This window comes from Heterocephalus glaber, unplaced genomic scaffold (genome assembly GCF_053883595.1).
Source record: "Heterocephalus glaber isolate CG9 unplaced genomic scaffold, H.glaber_assembly_v1.0 deba00001479, whole genome shotgun sequence".
In the NCBI taxonomy this organism is placed as follows: Eukaryota; Metazoa; Chordata; class Mammalia; order Rodentia; family Bathyergidae; genus Heterocephalus; species Heterocephalus glaber.
In genome coordinates this window covers 7,788,272-7,807,352 of record NW_028258316.1, presented here as the reverse complement: position 1 = coordinate 7,807,352, position 19,081 = coordinate 7,788,272, and the positions used below count along the sequence as shown (strand labels likewise).

The 19,081-nt window shown below is 50.9% G+C and overlaps 1 protein-coding gene across 2 annotated transcripts in view; it reads left to right on the top strand.

The window, feature by feature from the left end:
• Stxbp1 (syntaxin binding protein 1) overlaps nucleotides 1–17,727 on the top strand; it is a 70,727-nt gene extending 53,000 nt beyond the window's left edge. The window contains exons 12-20 of one of the 2 annotated variants that reach the window (XM_013073751.3): nucleotides 209–274; nucleotides 951–1,031; nucleotides 3,209–3,347; nucleotides 3,978–4,087; nucleotides 5,240–5,341; nucleotides 6,942–7,027; nucleotides 8,606–8,760; nucleotides 10,174–10,299; nucleotides 15,825–17,727. In XM_013073751.3, coding sequence (XP_012929205.1) covers nucleotides 209–274; nucleotides 951–1,031; nucleotides 3,209–3,347; nucleotides 3,978–4,087; nucleotides 5,240–5,341; nucleotides 6,942–7,027; nucleotides 8,606–8,760; nucleotides 10,174–10,283 — 849 coding nt within the window. In that variant the 3' untranslated portion in view covers nucleotides 10,284–10,299; nucleotides 15,825–17,727. 2 annotated transcript variants of the gene reach the window in all.
• The last annotated feature ends 1,354 nt before the right edge of the window (nucleotides 17,728–19,081 follow it).

Below are 19,081 nucleotides of genomic sequence, written 5' to 3'. Positions count from 1 at the left end.
CTGTGACATTTATAAAGATCAGTAAGTTTTTGAGCCAGAGGCGTGGAAATCTGAACACACTTGATCTTGTGTTGAAGAGCTTCATCTTGAGAGCTCCAGAGCAGCTCTTAGGGAGCCCAGTGTGGCCGCTATCCGTCTGGGCCTTGCAAGGCGTGTTAGGTCAAGGCCAGTAGAGCAACACTATTGCTTTATCTTTCCTTTTCCTTAGACCACCATGCGGGACCTGTCTCAGATGCTGAAGAAGATGCCTCAGTACCAGAAAGAGCTCAGCAAGGTGTGTTAATTGTGAATGGTATACTTGAATCATGTGTAAATAGCTGCAAAAAGACTTTGTAGAGCCCTCCTATTCTAATTGGAATCCACAAATTTTTAGTCCTCTTTAAAACTTTTATTAGAAAGAAAAGGAAAAGTCTAGGAAAGACAACTTGTTTCCCATTCCTATTTTCTCCCCTACACCTTTCTCTTCCTTTGTCCTTTGCATTCCCTCACTGTGGGTGGGAGGCCCCAGCTCCCCCACACAGGCCTTTCCATGTGCCTGGATGTCCTTACCGCATGACCTCTGGCTTCCCCACAGTGAGTGATCTGAGAGAGGGCCAGGAGGATGTCCTGATCTCAGATATCACATGCCCTTGCTTCTGTCCGCCCGATGTGAGTGAGAAGTGGTGGCTAAATCGAGCCTCACTCGAGGAGAAGGAAACGAAGCTTCCTCTCCTGGAGAAAGATGCAGCAAAAAATCTGTGGACACCTTGTAAAACCTGCACACCCTTGACCCTCTCTCCTGACATGGAGTATTTTCTTCCTTGTGTTTGTATACTCACTTGCACAGATTTTCTGTCCTCATGAGGCTAGACGTGACAGTGCCCAACAGTGCTATACGTAGCAGATGTTCACCTGATGCTGCACGAGGCAATGATTAGTTCCTTAATCAATTCTCCCGTGGTTTTTCCTAGTATTCGACCCACCTGCACCTTGCCGAGGACTGCATGAAGCATTACCAAGGCACCGTAGATAAACTCTGCCGAGTGGAGCAGGTAGAACTTTTTTCCCCTTTCTGTATGGCAGGGCTTCTGCCATGCCCTTTCACCCAGCTGAATTTTAATATCTGACCTTGAACATCCTGCAGAATCATAGGAAATAGACATGGGAGAGCCTGTGACCTCACGTTGTCTCAGCCCTGGAGCTGGTCTGGTTCCTCTCTCAATGGTAGGGATAGACTGATCTGGAGTGCCGTGCCATTTGGATTTGCATGTCTGGCTCTTTCTAAAGGCTCTGTTTTCCCTGGAATGGCTAAAGAGAAACATAGGGAGTTCCAAGTCGTATTTCAACAGGTTGAATTTTATGTTCTCAATGTGTTCCCCTGGTGCTGTTGGCCCACCAGCTTTGGAGACACAGAAGCCGAGAGCAGGCAGGGCAGTAGTAGGTCAAGAATCCTCCTAAGCCTCATTGGTCAAATTTCATCCTGGAAATTAAAAGGGTGGGATTTGAGTTCTGTCTCTGTCACTAATATATACATAATTTAAATGTGCCTATTTCTCTTTTTAGTTTCCTCATCTCCAAAAGGGAATTCACAGAACTGACACATTTTTTAGGGGTATTGTATAGAGTCCCTTAACCTGGCCCTCCTTTCTTACTACTATTTTTTTTTTTTTTAGTACCGGAGATCGAACTCAGGTCCTTGCACTTGCACAGCAGGCAGCAGAAACCACTGAGCTAAATCCCGGGCCCCAAGGCCCTCCTTTCTTCAAACGTGACAATGTTACTATGTGTCAATTTTTTTTTTTTGATAGTGCTAGGGATAGAACCCAGGTCTTTGCACATGCTAAGCACATGCCGTACCACTGAGCTCCCCCCAGCCCCTGTATGTCAACTTGTGAGGAAAGAGAGAATGTGACATTAAAAGATTGTGAAAAGTCTGTTTTCACAGTAAAATGCCAACTCAAGTTCTCAGTGTAAAGCTTAAGATTTAAGTCCTCTGAGTTGGTGAGATAGCCCAGCCTAGGTTTCCAAGCCCCATCCCATGTTGTTGGCTATTTTATAAGGGGCAAAATCCATCCACTTCTCCCGTGAGCTTGCCAAGCAGGTGTCCTTTCCGAAGGAGCTTGACCATCCCAAAAGCAGGTTGTTCTTAAGCCAATAAAAACACAGTTTGGGACTAATCTTTGGAAGCTTAAACTTCTCAAAGATATTGTCAAACTCATTGCATTTAACTAGGCTTGCAGAGAGGGGTGGTCAGGTCCTGCAGAGTCAGGGCTAGGAGAGCTAAGAGGGGCCGGGAGGAGGAAGGGCTGCCCTGCCTTCCTCTAATCCGATCCAGCATGGAAAGCAGCTATAATTCGAGATCGTGATTTGTGTGGACTCCTGGGGTCGTGAGAGAAAAAAGGAAGCCTCCAGACAGCCTCCAAAGAGCTACAAAGGAAGCTGCGACTGAGGATCTCTGGGAACGACAGCAAGTGACCCTTGGTTTGCAGAGAGCAGCGCACTGCCCTCTGCATCCAAGGTGTACAGTGGGGCAAGGAACTGTGTTCCCTCTGGTCCCTTTCATCCCCAGTTCTTTGGGGATTGAACTTGGGTCCTTGTGCTTGCGCAGCAGGCGCTGAAACCACTGAGCTAAATCCCTGGCCATCCCCATTTCTTTTGTCAGCCCTTCTCTCCTTCATCTCCCAGGCCTTGAATTTGCAGGTTTGGAAAACCCCCTCATTTTTTTTCCTCACCCTTGAAACGTGGTGGGAAGATTAAAAACAGGTTAAAACCCTAGAATAGTCAAAACTCAAAAAGCTTGTCCTTCTGTGCAAGGGTAAGCAGAATGGAAAGAATCCAACTATGCAGGGGCCACTTGAACTGCCAGAGCTCTCCTGGACAGGGAGTGCATCCATTCCAGCTCTGATACCTTGGCAGGCCTAGGAATTGGCACAGGCACTCTCAGGCGCACCCACCTAGGTGATAACTTACCTTACACGAAGTGGCAGGCCCTGGGCTTTCTCATTTGGAGATTACACTTAGGGCCTGCCGTGCACTCTCACTGACGCTGTCTAAAGCAGTGCTGATGACACTAACGCTGACATTGCATGTTGTGAGAGGAGAAGCCCTGTTAACGACCTGACCTCACCATGCTGCACAGCCCAGGCATTCATGGGCCGCAAACTTCTAAGTGCTTCCACCCGTGCAGACTGTCACCGGAAGTAGAGCCAGCAAGGTATGTTTTCTACAGGACCTGGCAATGGGTACAGATGCAGAAGGGGAGAAGATCAAGGACCCCATGAGAGCCATTGTCCCCATCCTGCTGGATGCGAATGTCAGCACTTACGACAAAATCCGCATCATCCTTCTCTACATCTTTTTGAAGAATGGTAAGAAAGGGAGGGTATACAGAGGGGATAAGCTGAGAGAGAAAACAGCAGAAACATGGTTTATGAGAGACAGAAAGGGGAAGGAGTGTAGGTTCTAGGGGCTCTTCATGTTTGGGGAAATGCAGTGTAGTCAGATCAGTCACAAGCAGAGGCTGAGTAGCCTTTCATAATTCTGAGTTAGGAAGCATCGTGGATAGTGGAGAGGAGGATGGGGCTAGAGAGAAGGAAGAACTGACCGGCTTCGAGACAGTTTACCAGAGCTCTTCCTGCCATGGGTTTTTTTGGTTTTTTGGTGTTTTTCTGCCATGGGTTTTTAACTTGCATCACATTTGTAATCTCTACCTTTTATCAAAGAACTGACTTTTACCCACAACATAGTTGCCCAGAGTGTCCACGTTGCAGAAGATGGGTAGTAAGACTCCCTTGTCCAGTTTGACTTTGGTGGGCAGGGATTACTAAAAAGCAGGACAGCTGGAAACAGACCTCGAAGGGCAGCTGCTGAAGGTCATCACTTGGGACTGAGTGACTGGTGGAAAGGGAGTTAGAGTCCAGTTGCTGTGGTACCAGGAGAAGGGAAGTGGGTCATGGTGGCAGTCGCTGGGTGTGCTGATGGCCCTCTTGTGCCCACAGGCATCACTGAGGAGAACCTGAACAAGCTGATCCAGCATGCTCAGATCCCCCCAGAGGACAGCGAGATCATCACCAACATGGCGCACCTTGGGGTGCCCATCGTCACGGATGTGAGGGCCCTTCACGGGGCGGGGGGGGGGGGCATGTCCTGTCTGCTATGTACTAAGGGACAGTGTCTCATGACGCACCGGTGCACCACACTGACTGCCCAGGAGAGGCAGATAAAGTCGGAGGTGAAGGAGGTCACAGTCAGGAAGCAGACGTGCACCTCCTGGTGTTGCAGTTGCCACAGCTGAGCTGCTGCGTCTCTGAGCTGAACTCAAACAGGTCACTCACTTTCACCCTTCATATTTTGAGGTTGGGCTGACTTTACCTCTGGACGCCTCAGACTCAGCGTCTGACCTGAGGAAGTGAAGGCCACACTTTGAGGCAGGCTGCCTTGCCACTTCTGAGTGTTGGGCAGAGATTGAGCAGATCATCTGGAGCCCCACCCGGTGTGCTCTGGGCAGGGCCCTACAGGACCTTTAAGAACACGTTCCACCTACAGGCAGGGAGCCCATGGAGCAGAACTAACAGAGCTGCAGGTGAGCCAGAATCTTAAAGACCCAGGCTCTGTGCCACGGCCACCACCACCGGGCAGTCTGCCACTGGCAGGATTTGGTGTTCATATACCCTTGTTCACCAGAGAGATCAAAATAGTAGTAGAGGTGATTCATTTAGTACAACCTATGCTGTTGAAATGAAATAAAAACTAAGTCATACTCAAAATAGTATTTCCTTCTATCATAGGCAGCAAGCTTTTTTTTTCCTTGAGGTACTGGGGATTAAACCTAGGACCTTGCACATGCCAGGCAAGTGCTGTACTTCTGAACTACAAACCTGACCCTTTTCAAATTTTTTTTATTTTGAGACAGGATCTTGCTAAGTTGCCAAGGCTGGCCTTGAACTTGCAATCCTCCTGCCTCAGCCTCCAGAGTAGCTGGAATTATAGGCAGGCCACCAGGTTCAGTGATGGCAAAAAATTTTTTTTAATTACCTGATTTTTTTTTAATGGCACTTACATATTTGACTTACATTTGTCATCTTTCATGACTTTAAAGAACCAAATTTGCTCCAGTCCTAAAAGGGGCACATTTTGTACTATTCTGGGGAAAACCTCCCCTCTTATTATTCTTTGCCAACACTGACTTTGAATTCCCAGAGGCCATTAAGGCACAGGGGGCCCCTGATCAGATTCTGACCTCATGTATGCTTGCCTGCAGTCCACGTTGCGCCGCAGGAGCAAGCCGGAGCGGAAGGAGCGCATCAGTGAGCAGACTTACCAGCTCTCACGGTGGACCCCGATCATTAAGGACATCATGGAGGTCAGTGGCTGGCTGTGGGGAGGGGAGCCAGGTGCTTCCAGCCTTACCTGCTCTCTGGTGGCCATGATACCCTGTGGTCTCACTTCTGTGAGGGAGTAAATGCACTTTATTCCAAGGGCTCATTAAGAGTTGTGACGAAGCCCCCAGGAGCCATCTGTTTGCTGCTTTTGTTATTGGGGATTTGGCCCTGTGCTTTGGGGCGCTCAAATGTTTTGATGTCTAAAGGAGCCATGGCCATGGCAGCATGTCAGAGATCACATGAACAAGGTACTGGTTGTGGAAGGCTCTTAGCAAGGTGACGCAGCCTGGCCTGCCACTCCTCCTGCTGTTCCCCTCCCTGATCACCTCCATACCGAGAGACCAGGCCTCTGGTCTCCTTCACATGGGTCCCTTTCCTAGAATGTTCTGACCCTTCCCTCAGTCCTGCTTTCCCTCAGAGTCTGTAAGGTCACATAGCACCTGTAGGCTGCCCCACTTACCTGACTACCGGCATGGGGAGGCCTCCTCTGCTCCTGAAGCAGTGTCGGGTGCTCTTACATGCATGTGTACTGCTTACAGGTGGGTCATCTTCTGCAGTGATCCTGTCCTTGGCTGCCTGTCCTCTGGCACAGAGCCTTGCGCAGAGCAGGTGCTCTGCATCTGTTGGCTGCAGGATGATAAAGGTGGGGCATCACAGTGGCTCTGGTGTTTCTGCTGTGTCCCAGCCTCTCTTCTTTAGCGAGAAGAATCTGCATAGTCCTGCACGGCCAGATCCTTGGGATTGGCCTCAAGATAACTTGTTCCACTTCCACACTTGGCAAGCGAGCAAAACTAGGCTCCAGGGAAGGAAAGGACTTGCCCTTAGTTTGTAGCAGCCCAGGGGTGCCTTACTAAATCATATGTTAAAATAAATGTATTTTAAATAGATAGGATGAGTCAGCTTTCTATTTTTAAAGCACAAAACTGAAAGGATGGGTGGACGAGAAGTGTGCAGAAACCTGGTGGAACAGATAGAGCCAGCCTCTGTGTCTCATTCCCTCCTTTGCTCTCTCATCTTCTTGCTCTCTGGGCCCCCAAGGACATATGTGTCACATCGTGGCTCTTGCAAGGAGTGTGGATTTCCAGGCAGCAGGAGGTGGCAGAACCCACCCACTAGACTATCAAGCCCCTCGAAAGGCTGCAGGAGAGATTCTGCCCCTGGCAGTTTCCACCAGGCTGATGGCAAGTGTCAGGAATTTATGGGCAGAACACAACGTGTGTAACAGATTTTTTTTTTTTTTTTGGTACGGGGGATCAAACTCAGGACCTTGCTCTTGCGAGGTCAGTGGCGGAACCACTGAGCTAAATCCCTGGCCCAGACAGATTATTTTTAAAAAGGAAATTGGAAGAGAAACAAGGAAAATTTATTTTTTATACTTAAAGAGTAGACTTACTGACCCTTGGCAGTGTAACAGCCAGTTGGCTCTGTGAGCACTGGGCCGGGCCTTTGCCCTGGTGAGAGAGCTCAGGCTGTTGCAAACCTGGTCTCAGTTTTGCTGCCTGCCTTGCTCTTAGCATCATCTTGCTTTGGTTCCCTTTTCACATGGATGGCAGGCCTGACCTCTGTCTTTTTTCTCTGCAGGATACTATCGAGGACAAACTTGATACCAAGCACTACCCATATATCTCCACCCGCTCCTCCGCCTCCTTCAGTACCACTGCTGTCAGGTGGGTACACATGGGGTAGGCAAAGAGGTGGGGGTCCGACTGGATGGCAGCTACGTGGTTGTCTTGCTGTGAGATGATGAGACCCACAAGAGCCCTTCACCGCTCCCCACCACAGCCAGGATGCAGCCAAGTCCCTACCGTGGCCCGCACAGCTTCACCCCAGCTTCTCGTTCCTCACTCCGCCCCTTCACATACTCTGCTTGTGCCACACCAGTCCCCTTGCCAGGCCAACTTGTGCCTTAGGTCCTTTGCACTTCTGTTTCCCTTTGCCTGAAATGATCTGTCACCAGAGGTACCTGTACAGCCTACCACTTACCTCCTTCAGATCTTTAGCCAGGTGTTACCTCTGCTGCTCCCTAACCACTGTTTAAGTCCTGGTACACTGTGTTCACAGGGGCTGTCTGTCACAGCCCCAGTGTGGAAACAACATCAACATTCACTGACTGAAATAAGTAAACAAAATGCTGTGTATCCATACAGTGGCTCCTGAGAACAGTTGGGGCTGAGCAAATGAGCAAGGGACTCCAAGAAGGTGACTGCTGGCACCAGTAACTGCAGTTCCCAGGGTTGACAGTCCAGAACACGCCCCTCTGTCCCTCTTCCCCTGCTTTTCCACCTTTCTTCTCCTCTTTCTGTTTTCATTATTACCCTTCCCTGGGCCAGGGCCAGGGCCAAAGGCCCCTGGTGACATCTGTGCACTGGTGTTCCCTCTGATCTAGCACATGTGAAATGTTCATTGCCAAACTTGGAATAAAAGACAAGATCCCAAGGAGGGCTATAGCCAGACTGCTCAGAGGCAGCAAGGAGAGACCAAGCCTTGGATGCATCTAGGTTGGGAAGCAGCTGTAATGCTGTCCTAAGCCAGAAAGAACGCTTCAGTGTCCAGAGGAGATGTGTTGCCTTCCATTCATTTCTTCCTGCTTTCCCAGCCCAAACGCAACTCTTTTCTCCCTGCTCTGAAGGAGGTGCAGGGACTCAGGGAGGCCCCACGCTGCGGGGCCGCTCACCCCTGCTTCTCAGGAGGCAGCCTGGCGGTGGTGCCAGACCCGGCTGTACCCTCTGCCTGTCCCCAGGGTGCTAAGCTCTCCTCCATCACAGCACAGTTCAGACCTGCTTCTCTCACTCACCCACTCTCTGAACTTTGACCTCTTGGGGGGTCAGTGCCTGTCTCTCCCTGGGGACACAGTGCTAAGAGGCCCAACCTACCTGAGGCCTCTAGGGGACCCGTGAGGACCCGGCCTATCCTCATGGCTTAGTGCCCCAGGCCAGCTCAGGGTCATGTACAATCTGGAGCAGACACCTTACTGAGCACAATGCCAGGAAAGCTGCTGAATGTGACCCATCCAATGCTAGGGCTGGCTGAACCTGTCGCCCGCACACTTCTAGAGAGTGACAGGGTCACAGCACAGGTGTTCATGTGGCTTGGAATTGCGTTGGACTTCAACTCACCCAACCCTTGCGAGCATCTGCTCTATTTGGGGGCCAGGTGTACAGAGCTGTGGCATAGACAGCCACCTCGATCTGAAGCATAGGATACTCTAAATACAGACAGACGTCATTCTCTCCTTCTCTTCTTAGCGCTCGCTATGGGCATTGGCACAAGAATAAGGCCCCGGGGGAGTACCGCAGTGGCCCCCGCCTCATTATTTTCATCCTTGGGGGCGTGAGCCTGAACGAGATGCGCTGTGCTTACGAGGTGACCCAAGCCAACGGCAAGTGGGAGGTACTGATAGGTGAGTCCTGCATGCCTTCCGGAGGAAGGAGCTACCTCATTGCTCAGACACCATCCCATGCTTTGATGTCACATTGTGTCTTGGGTTCTCCATCGACCCGGTGAAACCCAGTCCTATTCACCTGGGTAGCAGAAACTAAGGGCAAAGGGGTCCCTTCTGTCTGTCCTTGCCGAAAGGCAGTACCACGAGGTGGAAAGTGCCTGATCATAGAGTCCAGCAGCTCAGGTTGAAACCTGTTGTTCGCCACTGCCAAGTGGGCTCACCTTGAACAGGTGACTTAACCTCTCCGAGGAGCCGTTGCCCTTACCCAATAAAGCCAGCTTTATAACACCCCCTTGCAGCCTTGAGCTAGTCCTGAGTTGAGCGCTGCAAGTTCCCAGCACCAGGCCCGCACTGTGGGCGCTCCCCAGATGGTAGGGAGTTATTAAGCTCCCCCTCCACCCACCAGTTCGAGAGGGATGGACAGTTCATGCGGAGATAGCATCCGGACCCTGCCAGCCTGACTGTCGCACTCTGTTAAGGCTCCACCCTCTACGGGAACATACTCATGCCAAGGAAAGCATGAGGCCGGGGCCTTAGTGTCCCTTGGAAGGGATGTGCTGTGCTCCACCCTATGGATGCACCCTGTGCGTCCTCTCTGGGGCCTAAGGATAGCTTCACAGGCCATTTACGTGTCCTCCCGAGCTGTCCCCTACCCATAGGTACCCACTGCTGGCCTTGATCCCAGGTAATCATCACCTCAGTAACAAGTGTTTTATACCTCCTTTGGGGTGACCAAGTCACAGCACCCCCCAAGCTATCCAAGTGTGCAGGCTCCATAGACCAGTCATGTGGCCACCCGGGTCCACCGATAGACTTGAGGCCATCAGTGCTTCTCAGTACCACCATCTGCGTCTGGTGGGAAGAGTGTGCTCCCCATTCCAGGCCCCAGGGCCTCCCATGTCTGATCGCCAGTTCCCCCTATAACCATTCTCCTTTCTGTGGTTAGGCCCCAGTGATGCAGCTGTGTCCCCTGCTTGCATACATGTTGCATGAATGTGTTGAATAACCTAAAGCACAAACACAGCATTCCTGGACAGAAGCTGTCACAGCCAGGCTTTGGGTGTAAATCTTCTTCCCCTTTGGACTTGCCTTAAGGTTCCATGATGGGAGGTGGGAAGCCGAGGGTAGAAAGCTGCCCGTGCAGGTTCGTGGAGGGATCTCGCACAGACAGCTGATGTCCACTGTGTGTCCTCATCCGCTTCGTGCATGCCTGCTGCCTTGCTGCCCGTGGCCCTGTGTGTGTGCGTTCATGCATGTCTGTGCGTCAAGCTTCCTCACACCTCATTGGCTGCGGACAACGTAGGCCTAAGTTGGCATGTTCCTGTGACCTACCTTTGTTCAAGCAGTCAGCTGGCCTCTGTTCTCCCACAGGTTCTACTCATATTCTTACTCCCACCAAATTTCTCATGGACCTGAGACACCCCGACTTCAGGGAGTCCTCTAGGGTATCTTTTGAGGATCAGGCTCCAACAGTGGAGTGAGAGCCAAAGAAACAAAGTAAAAGCAGCTTATTACAGAAAAGAAACTCTTCCACTCTGAAGGGTTTTCTTTGATTATTCCGTCACTCTTTTTTCTTTGTTTTTCCCTTTTTGGTTTCTTATTTTTTTAATTTTCTTTTAACAAGAAAATGCTTGCAGTTCTTAACACCGATTGAAAATGTGTCCAGTGCTGCCTTCCTACCCTGCCCTGCCCCCCTCTGGGCTCCAACCTGCCAGCTCACTCATGTCTTGGGCCACATGCTGCTCAGGCAGGCAGCAGCAGCCACTGGGTTAAACCAGGGCAGTAAAACCGAGCCTCGTGAGCAGTCCTCAGAGAGGTAGCCAGAAGTTGAGGTATGCCTGAGGCGTGGTGGTGCCTTTGCCTGCTGCCCAGGGCTGCACTGTGGGCTCCCACAGGGAATGTAAGTGTCTTGGTGGTAGTGTGGCTTGGGCGCTTGAGCGTGAAGCCATCTGGAAAAGGCCATTTCTAAAAGGCAGCGTCCAGGGTCTCACCTGTGGGTGTCCAGATGAGGAAGGCTTGGGGAAGCGACAGAAGAGGCCTCAGTCAGGGTAGATAGGTGAATACCTTCTCCCAGCACAGCCACTTCCCCAGGAGACAGGTGCTAAGTGTGACTGGCACAAGCCACCATGGGCTCAGTGAGAAGCGCTTTTGTCCAACGTTGCTCGCCAGAAAATGGCATGTGGAAGCCATCAGCTCTCTAAGAACTTGCTTTTATTTTCGTCCTCCTGTGAACCTTCCAAGAGTCGAGTGATGACACACTGTCTCCCTCTGGGGTTTCCTGGTGAAGCCTGAAGCCTTTCTGGGGAAATCTGGTCTTGATGCTTTGTGTATTACCAGATTGTCCTCTCTGCTGTGCCCCAAGCTTGCTACCCAGGAACCTCTTTTCTGTGTGGTACATGATCCAAATTGTGTTTTTCCACATCGTCCTCTTTCCTTCCTCTCCCTCCATTCTTCACAAGTGTGAGCACTTCCTGTAATGTGTTTAAGTGGCTGACTGATCTGTACCAGCGTAATTCCTCCACTTTGTTACGGAACCCGAGATCGGGGCCACCTTTTGTGCACCTGACCTCAGATGCACTGCTGAGGATGGACCCTGAAAACGCCCCTTCACCCTGAGCTGAGATGTGGCCTGGTGAGCCACAGAGCTTGAGCCACCTGTAAGCAGTCAGGGGAACCTGGGCTCTGGGCCAGGAGGACTGGACTCCAGCCCTGCTCCTCCATGAATGCAGTGGCTTAGGAAGTCTCCCTACTCCTGAAGCTGGATCAGGACACCTGAGGCTCCTTGGAGCTCTCACGTGTGTAACTCAGTACCTCAGATGTGTGGCTCAAACCACACAGATCCACCCACACTCTCTTTCTGAGGAATTGCAGAGGAATGATACAGCAGAACCTTGGCTAGATAACATCAGAAGCTTGCTCCTTTCTCTAAATAAAGTGATCCAGCCGGGTGTGGTGGCACACACCTGTCATCCCAGGACTCGGGAGGTTGAGGCAGGAGGATTGCTGTGAACTCGAGGCCAGCCTGGGCTACATAGTCAATTAAAGGCCAGCCTGAACTACAGAGTGAGATTCTGTCTCAATAAAAAAAGAAAAGAAAGAGATTGTGCATCCAGAAGGGAGGAACAAGAAGCTGCGCCATTTACCTCCTCTCCTGGCGCTGGCAGAGGAATGGCATGCTCCAAGGTAGCCATGAGCTACAGAGGAGCTAGTGATGGCCCTGGGTCTCGGCCTAGGTTCATCTTCCTCTAGAAAGCAAGGCCAGTGGGTGGGAACCAGAGGGAGGTGTTAAAAATAAATCATTCCCTAGAAGCACCCTGATCGGGTGTTAACCAGAGACATCTAGTTCTGAGCACAGTTGGCAGGTAGGTGAGCAGCATCTGCTGCAGGCTGTGTTGAGGACCCCTAGAGGACTTGCCAACTGCAGGACGGCAGACCACTTGCAGGATACGAAGGGATGACAAACCTGTACCCAGGGCTCCTGCTAGCATTAATGCTGGGGTTCCTGGCTTCCAAAGACAAGGCTCCTTTGAGGGTTTCCCTTATTTTCTATTTGATCAGCTGCAGCTCTGCTGCTGTCAAGAGAGAGTGCAAGCTCTGCTTGTGCACACTTGGCCTCTAAAATAGTTTACTGGCAATGTTGGATTTTACAGGGCTTAGTTAGGACATTGAAGCACAAAGCCCTGACACCAGAGAGCAGATTACAATCTGACTTCGGGCTGGGGATTTAGCTTGGTGGAAGAGCACTTGACCTAGCATATTTGAGGAGACCTGGGTTCAATTCCCAGCATGGGCGGGGGGCGACCCCAAGTGACCAAAGGGCAAAACAATGCAGATTGTTGGAGAACCTGAGTTTTCTCCTTGAATATCAGTTCTGTGGCAATGTATTTTTTAAGAGGTGAGTCTTCTTGGGGCTGAGGATTTAGCTCAGTGGTTCCGCTGCTTGCCTTGCAAGCACAAGGTCCTGAGTTTGATCCTCGGTACCAAAAAAAAAGGAGAGAGAAGAGTCTTCCTGCCCAGCAGTGAGTGTCCCCAAGACATCCTGCATGGGTAACAGTGCCTTCCTCTCTTCTCGCTGAGGCAGCTTCCCCAGGTCTGGGTCTCAGGATACTGTTGTGGACAGGTGAGGTGCACAGATTCCACCAACCCTCATCCTAGACCCTGCCATCATCCCTCCAAATCGTCCACAAAGTGGCACCTTTTAAGTTTCCACCCCTTCAGTCTGGTTGATTTGGGCCAACTACCAATCGTGAGGGAATGCCCAAGAGGCTGCCAGCAGCAAATGAAAAACTAGAGTCTGGATTAGACCTCTTGTGCCGCACATAGCACTTGGGAGAAAGTTTTTGCATTTTCATTTTTCATATTGTTGCTTTGGCCCAGACTGGAGTCAGGTAAGTTTCCTTCTCAGTGGGACTCAGGTTTGGACCTGCATTCAGAGCCCAGCTGCTAAGCATCACTCGCATCCCCTCCCCTCCCAGGAGGTCCCCGAAGCCTAGGATTGAGAGGAGAGAGAGACTTCTGTGCCTCCAGCTCACCCTGAGCAAGCAGCCTCCGCTCTGGCCTCCTGTCTTCCCGCCCTTGGGCTGAGGGAGGGGCCTGACCTCTGCGCCCCAGCCAACCCCGGTTATCATGCTCGTCCCTCCTCTCCGGGTCTCCCAGGGTCTGTAGGTCTGGGCCAGCCTGTGCTGGGTGATTGGCCAGTCTCAGAACTCTTGCTGTCTAGCTGATGTCAGTGTAGAGGAAGGATTTGTCCTGTCAGAGTTTGCTGTGTTGCCCATGGCCTTGAAAACGTTGGACAGGTGCCCACTCGGTTTCATCATCATCGAGTTAGGTGAAGTAGACCCACAAAGCAGGGGAATCCCCAGCTGCTCTTTTTGGGAAGGCTGACATGTCAGCCACATTTGGATTCAAAATGAGGACATTTGTAGTGTGCCTTATGGACTCACCCAGCTCAATTTGCAGTGTTTATAATGCAGAAAAGCTCAATCAACATTATTGAAGTGATACAGACTAGTAGGTATCAAAAATTGGCTTTGAGGTGATTTAGCTTAATACTGATTGGTCTGTCCCTTTAAAGAGACCAGGTAAGAGAAAGCCCAGGAATGTAGCTGGTTGTCACCAATGCTCTGCCCTAAAATTGTTCCTCGGTCAAGACAGGGAACTTCAGATGGTTTAGGATCAGATAGTATCCAAGAATTCTAGAGGATGGATTCAGTAACCTTCTTATGGCCTCCCCCAGATGCTGGATTTGCATGTAAGCAGGGGGAGGGGCAATTAGGGATAGGCATCTGACCAGAGGAGCCCTTGGGGTTTGGGTTCATCCTCAGAACCGAATCTGCCTTCTTGCTTCCTGGAATGCAGCGGGATGGCCAAGGAGCAGCGAGTTAGGGATGGTTTTCCCTGGCAGGTGTGCTCCCTGTTGTTGGCTTTAGGGAACCCCAGCTACCCCCACATTCCATATCCAGGGACGTCTCTCTGTGTCCAGACATGCGGGCTACATCGAGTTGAAGTTTGGAAGGCCTCTTGCTGGCAATGCTTCACACTTCAGAATTTGGGGCGAGCTGCTTTCATGTTTATGTCTTTTGCCCTCATTTGTCCAACAGCCTTTGACTTCCTCTAGGACTAGTGGGAAGAGTGATAAATTCACAGAATTGACTGTGCTTCAGGGTAAAGGGGCACTCAACACCAGGGACACACACTCCTGACACCTGCGTCACATCTGCTGATGGAGCCTCAGATCTGCAGCATGATGAGTCAGCTAGAGAGAGTCCAGGGCCCCAGACAGGCCGTTTGCTCAGGGCATCCACTCAGCATCCCCTGGGAAGTAGCCCAGGGCCGGCTCCTGACTCAGAGCAGTGAGCAGGGTCTGGGGGTCGACTAGCAGAGGGTGGAATGTTGACAGATGCTTCTCACAACGGGAAGGATATTATATATTTTCTGCTGGTCTGCACCGACCAGGAAGATAGCCCGAGCCAGCAGTCTTAATCAGCTGAGCAAGCAGTGATCAGAGGCATAGGGGCCCTGGTGTCGGAATCACACCCAACATGCCAGCCAAAGCTTTCTTCTGCCTGCCTTCGAGGGATATCTGGCATCTGGGGTTTCTACTCCCTTACTCCCACAAAGGCCCATCCCTCCCTAGGTCTCCAGGGAGGCACATTTTCAAGCACGGATCTCTTTTGTTTAGTTCTTCCTTCCCACCAGGATCTTTCTTTGAAGTCCACTGCTGCATGCGTGCAGGCCTCATGCTCACACGCCACCAGTCACTTCCTTTCTGTTTGATTGAGTCCATGTCCAAACCACACGATCCATGCATCATTTTTTACTGCACTTACTAGATCTCTCTCTCCTTATGAAAGAGGCCTTCATTTTTTAATTTGTATTTTTTTACTTTTGCGCTAGAAGTCTATCTGATTCCATTAGCTTAAACTTTGGCAAGCATTTCTAATCTTACAATGCACGGTCTCTGCAAGGTAAGGCCTCAGGTCCCTGCCCTTTCCCTCTCACACCTGAGGTCCCCCGCCACGGCAGAACCAGTCAGCCGGCTCCTGGAGCTCAGTGGCTTCCCCAGGGGCTTTGCCCGCCCTCCTCCTCCCTCCCAGGCACCCTGCTTTCCACACACGGTCCCCTACCGGCCCCAGTCCTGTTCTCACCCTTCTCCCCTGACCATGCTGTTTGGAATTGCTCTCCTTGGCCTCGTCTTGAGTTCAGAGAGAATGAGAAAAGCAGCCGCCCCATTGCCAGGCAGATGCCACTGGGCTCTGGTGGACCGGGCCTTGTTCCTTGGTATAGCCTGAGACCCTGCCTGAGCCGGATGATATGTTTTGTTTAAGCACAGTCCCTAAACATCTCCCAGGCCTACTGTGACAAGGGCCAGACCCCACCCCCAAGGCCCTCCCTGCTTTCCCTGGACCCATACCAGGGTGGGGGAGGAGAACGGGCGCAGGTCTGGGAGTGGAGAAGCGCAGGAAAAGACAAGCACTTGAGGCTAGAACAGGCACACTTACTGTCTTCTCTGCCTCCCCCAGGATCCACGCACATTCTCACCCCACAGAAACTGCTGGACACGCTGAAGAAACTGAATAAAACAGATGAAGAAATAAGCAGTTAAAAAAAATAAGCCACCCCTCCAAACCACAACCCCCTTCCCACAGTGCTCCTCAGCTCCCTAGCGCGACGCCTCGGTTACTTTGCTGCCTCCCAGCCCTGCACGCCCTGGCCGGCCCTGTCGCGCTGCTTTCTTGTGTTTCATGATGCCCTCTTCTCGTTTGGAGCAAAAGAGAATAATGCATTGTGTTTTTTAAAAAAAGAGTATCTTACATATGTATCCTACAAGGAGAAGTTCACCTGCAAGTGCTGTGCTGCGGAAGTGTGTGAACTCTAGAATGAATGGACTCCTCCCTGTTATTTATGATTCTGTGACCTTGTACATAGCCCCAGCGACATGTGCAAATTGCTTGAGTATGCAAAGGTAGAAGTTTGGGTGTTGTTATGGTCTTGTTTGGGGTTGTTCCTGTTCTTGTTGGGATTCACAGAGGTGTCTGTGTTCTCAAAGTATTTCACACTGAGGATGAATCTGTTCTCTTCACTCCAGTTCCTCCCCTTGGTGCCTGTTCTCATCCAGAGCAGCTGCGAAGTGACAATCGGGACAGACACGTTGTGAGGCTGGAGGTTCTTCCCCCACTCGCTCGTGCTCTCGGTGGTATGGCTACGGGTGGGGGTTGGGGGTGTCACACAAAGCCAGGCTGGGCGTTTGCTGGCGTCTTCTCCACAGCTGGCACTGCCCTCCCTGACCTGTGTCCGCAGAGGTGTGACCCTGAGGGGAGTCCTTCTCCAGCCTGAGTCACCGCGGCCAGACGTGTGAAGAGCATTTGCTCACTGGGACCTCTGGGGAAACTGTTAGGCCTGCCCACTTGACCAGACCCCTTCCTGCCCTGGCAGCGTCCGTAACAGCTCCTTTTCACGGGCAGGGTCAGTCTGGTCTGGCTCGAGCGTCAGGAAGCCCTGGTCAGGGGACCCTTTGCTGGAGGAAGAGCCATGGACCTGAAGAACAGGGCCCCTCTGTCCTCTCTTACTGGATTGAGGCTGAACCTGTCCCTGTCTTGCAAGCAACATTTGTTAGATTATCCTCAGTTTAAAATACTTACAATTCTTTATTTTGTGTATTGTGCAGTCATATGTCATTGTGGTCGTAAGAGAAAATGATCATTTTATTCTCTGTATAAAAATGTAGCTGTAAAGCAGAAATTAAACAGATGCTGGAAGGATGTCTCCTCATCCTCAGGACTCAGCAGTTCCCCAGTGCCTGGGAGTGAGCACATCGCTTGTTCTGCTGCTGTTGTCAGGAAATATGACAGTGGAAGTCACAAAAAACGTCCCTGCCCAGTCCCCGCCTCCCTCTCCCTCCCGCAGACTGTGTGTATCTTACTGTGTCTTGTGATGTCGTTGCAAATGTGGCGTATGCTAATTCAGCACAGCCTCCACCTTCCTTTGACAGTATGTTCCTCACCCGCCGGTTAGATGCATTGTGGTGTGAAATCCCCCTCTGCACAGATTAGTTTTCAGGTCACCTCCTGGTCGTCCCCTCCCCTTAAGAGATCTTATTTCCTTAGGACAGAACTGTAGGGCCTTGCATTGGTTTGTTTCTTATCCGTGCCGCTTCTTTTGTCCCCTCCCTCCGACCAAGCAATGCTTCAGGACCTTGTTTGTCAAACATGTTGGTTTTCCTTTCTCTGTTATTTATATAAAAATAATTTATCAAAAGGATATTTTAAAAAAAAAAAAGCTAGTTTGTCTTGAACCTTGTTTACCTTTAAATTATCAGAATCTCAGTGTTTGAAAGTATTGAAGCACAAACATGTATCATCTCTGTACCGTTCTGTACTAAAGCACTCAAGTCTAATAAATAAATCAGTGCCCGTTCGCATTGTCCAGGGCAACTGCAGGCTGGTTTTACTTCGCAGAGTGGAAGGAGGAGGCCGGCCACCGGCAGCGGTCGCTTCACCTGGATCCAGGTCACTGTCCTTGCACTAGGTCTGAGGCTGTCTCACATTTGAGGATGATCTGGGCCGGGGATTTCCCTCAGTGGTGCTGCCACCTGCCTCAAAAGCTCAAGGTCCTGAGTTCAATCCCCGGTACAAAAAAACCCCCACATATGAGGATGATCCATGAACCTTGTCTTGGGCCCCAAGTAGCAATGGGGCATTACCTAGAGTTGAGGTGGGCCTTCTGTACTTGTTTCTCTCCCTCTCTGGGGTGCCTCTGCCTCGGACACTCCAAGGCCTTGTCTGCAGAAGCCCCCGCTTGAGCATGTGGTGCTGCTGTATTTGGGGGACACAGTGGGCTGGGTCCCTTCATCAGCACCACCGCCCCTCCTCTCTTCCCACCCACATATGTAACAATTTCCAGATTGGAATCTGGTACATGTCCTGCTTCTGAAACCTGTCCGGGACCTTGGGGTAGACCCCGAAGCAGGGGTCAAGGTCACACAGGGCATCTACTGGAATACTAGGCTCGGGGCAATAGAGCTCCCTTTGGACAAACTTGTTCACCTCATTAAATCCTGTTCTCCAGCCGGGATTTGGAAATGGCTTGAGTATATTCCCCAAGGGCCTGGGCTTTGGTGGCATAGTCTTTAGAGAGGCGGTGCTGGGAGGTGACAGAACCTTCAGGAGATGGGGCTAAGTGGGAAATAATCATATCACTGAGGGTGCTGCCCTTGGAAGAAACTGATGATCCTATTAGTTCTCCCAAGAGGGTTATTAGAAAAGACCAAGCCTGGCCTCTCCCAGTCTTCGGGTTCGTCTTGTCCTGTGATTGCTGTCTCATATGCTTCCACCATGATGCCAACAGCCATGAGATCCTCACCAGAGCCATCCCGATGCCAGTGCCATGCCCTTGACATCCAACAGGATGAGCTAAATAAACCTTTTCTTTATATGCTACCTAGCCTCAAGTATTTTGTTACAGTAACAGTAAATGGACTAAGTTCAAATGTTGGAATCTGCACTACTGCAACCCCCGTGAGACTTGCATTGCAAAGAAGTGATGATGATGATAATAACCATTCCTGACCATGCCAGGCATGTCTGTTCAGTGGGTCCTCTCTAAGTTTACAAATGAGGAAGCCGAGGCACAGGATATGCAGTGATTCATGAAGCTCACTCAGAGAGTGTCCAGACTCCTGTGGTCATATGTCAGTAGCCTTTTCATGTTAACCAGATTGCCTTGGAGTGAGATCCAAGATTGGAAGTTTAAAGTTCTAAAAATTGTTCTAGGCTGAATT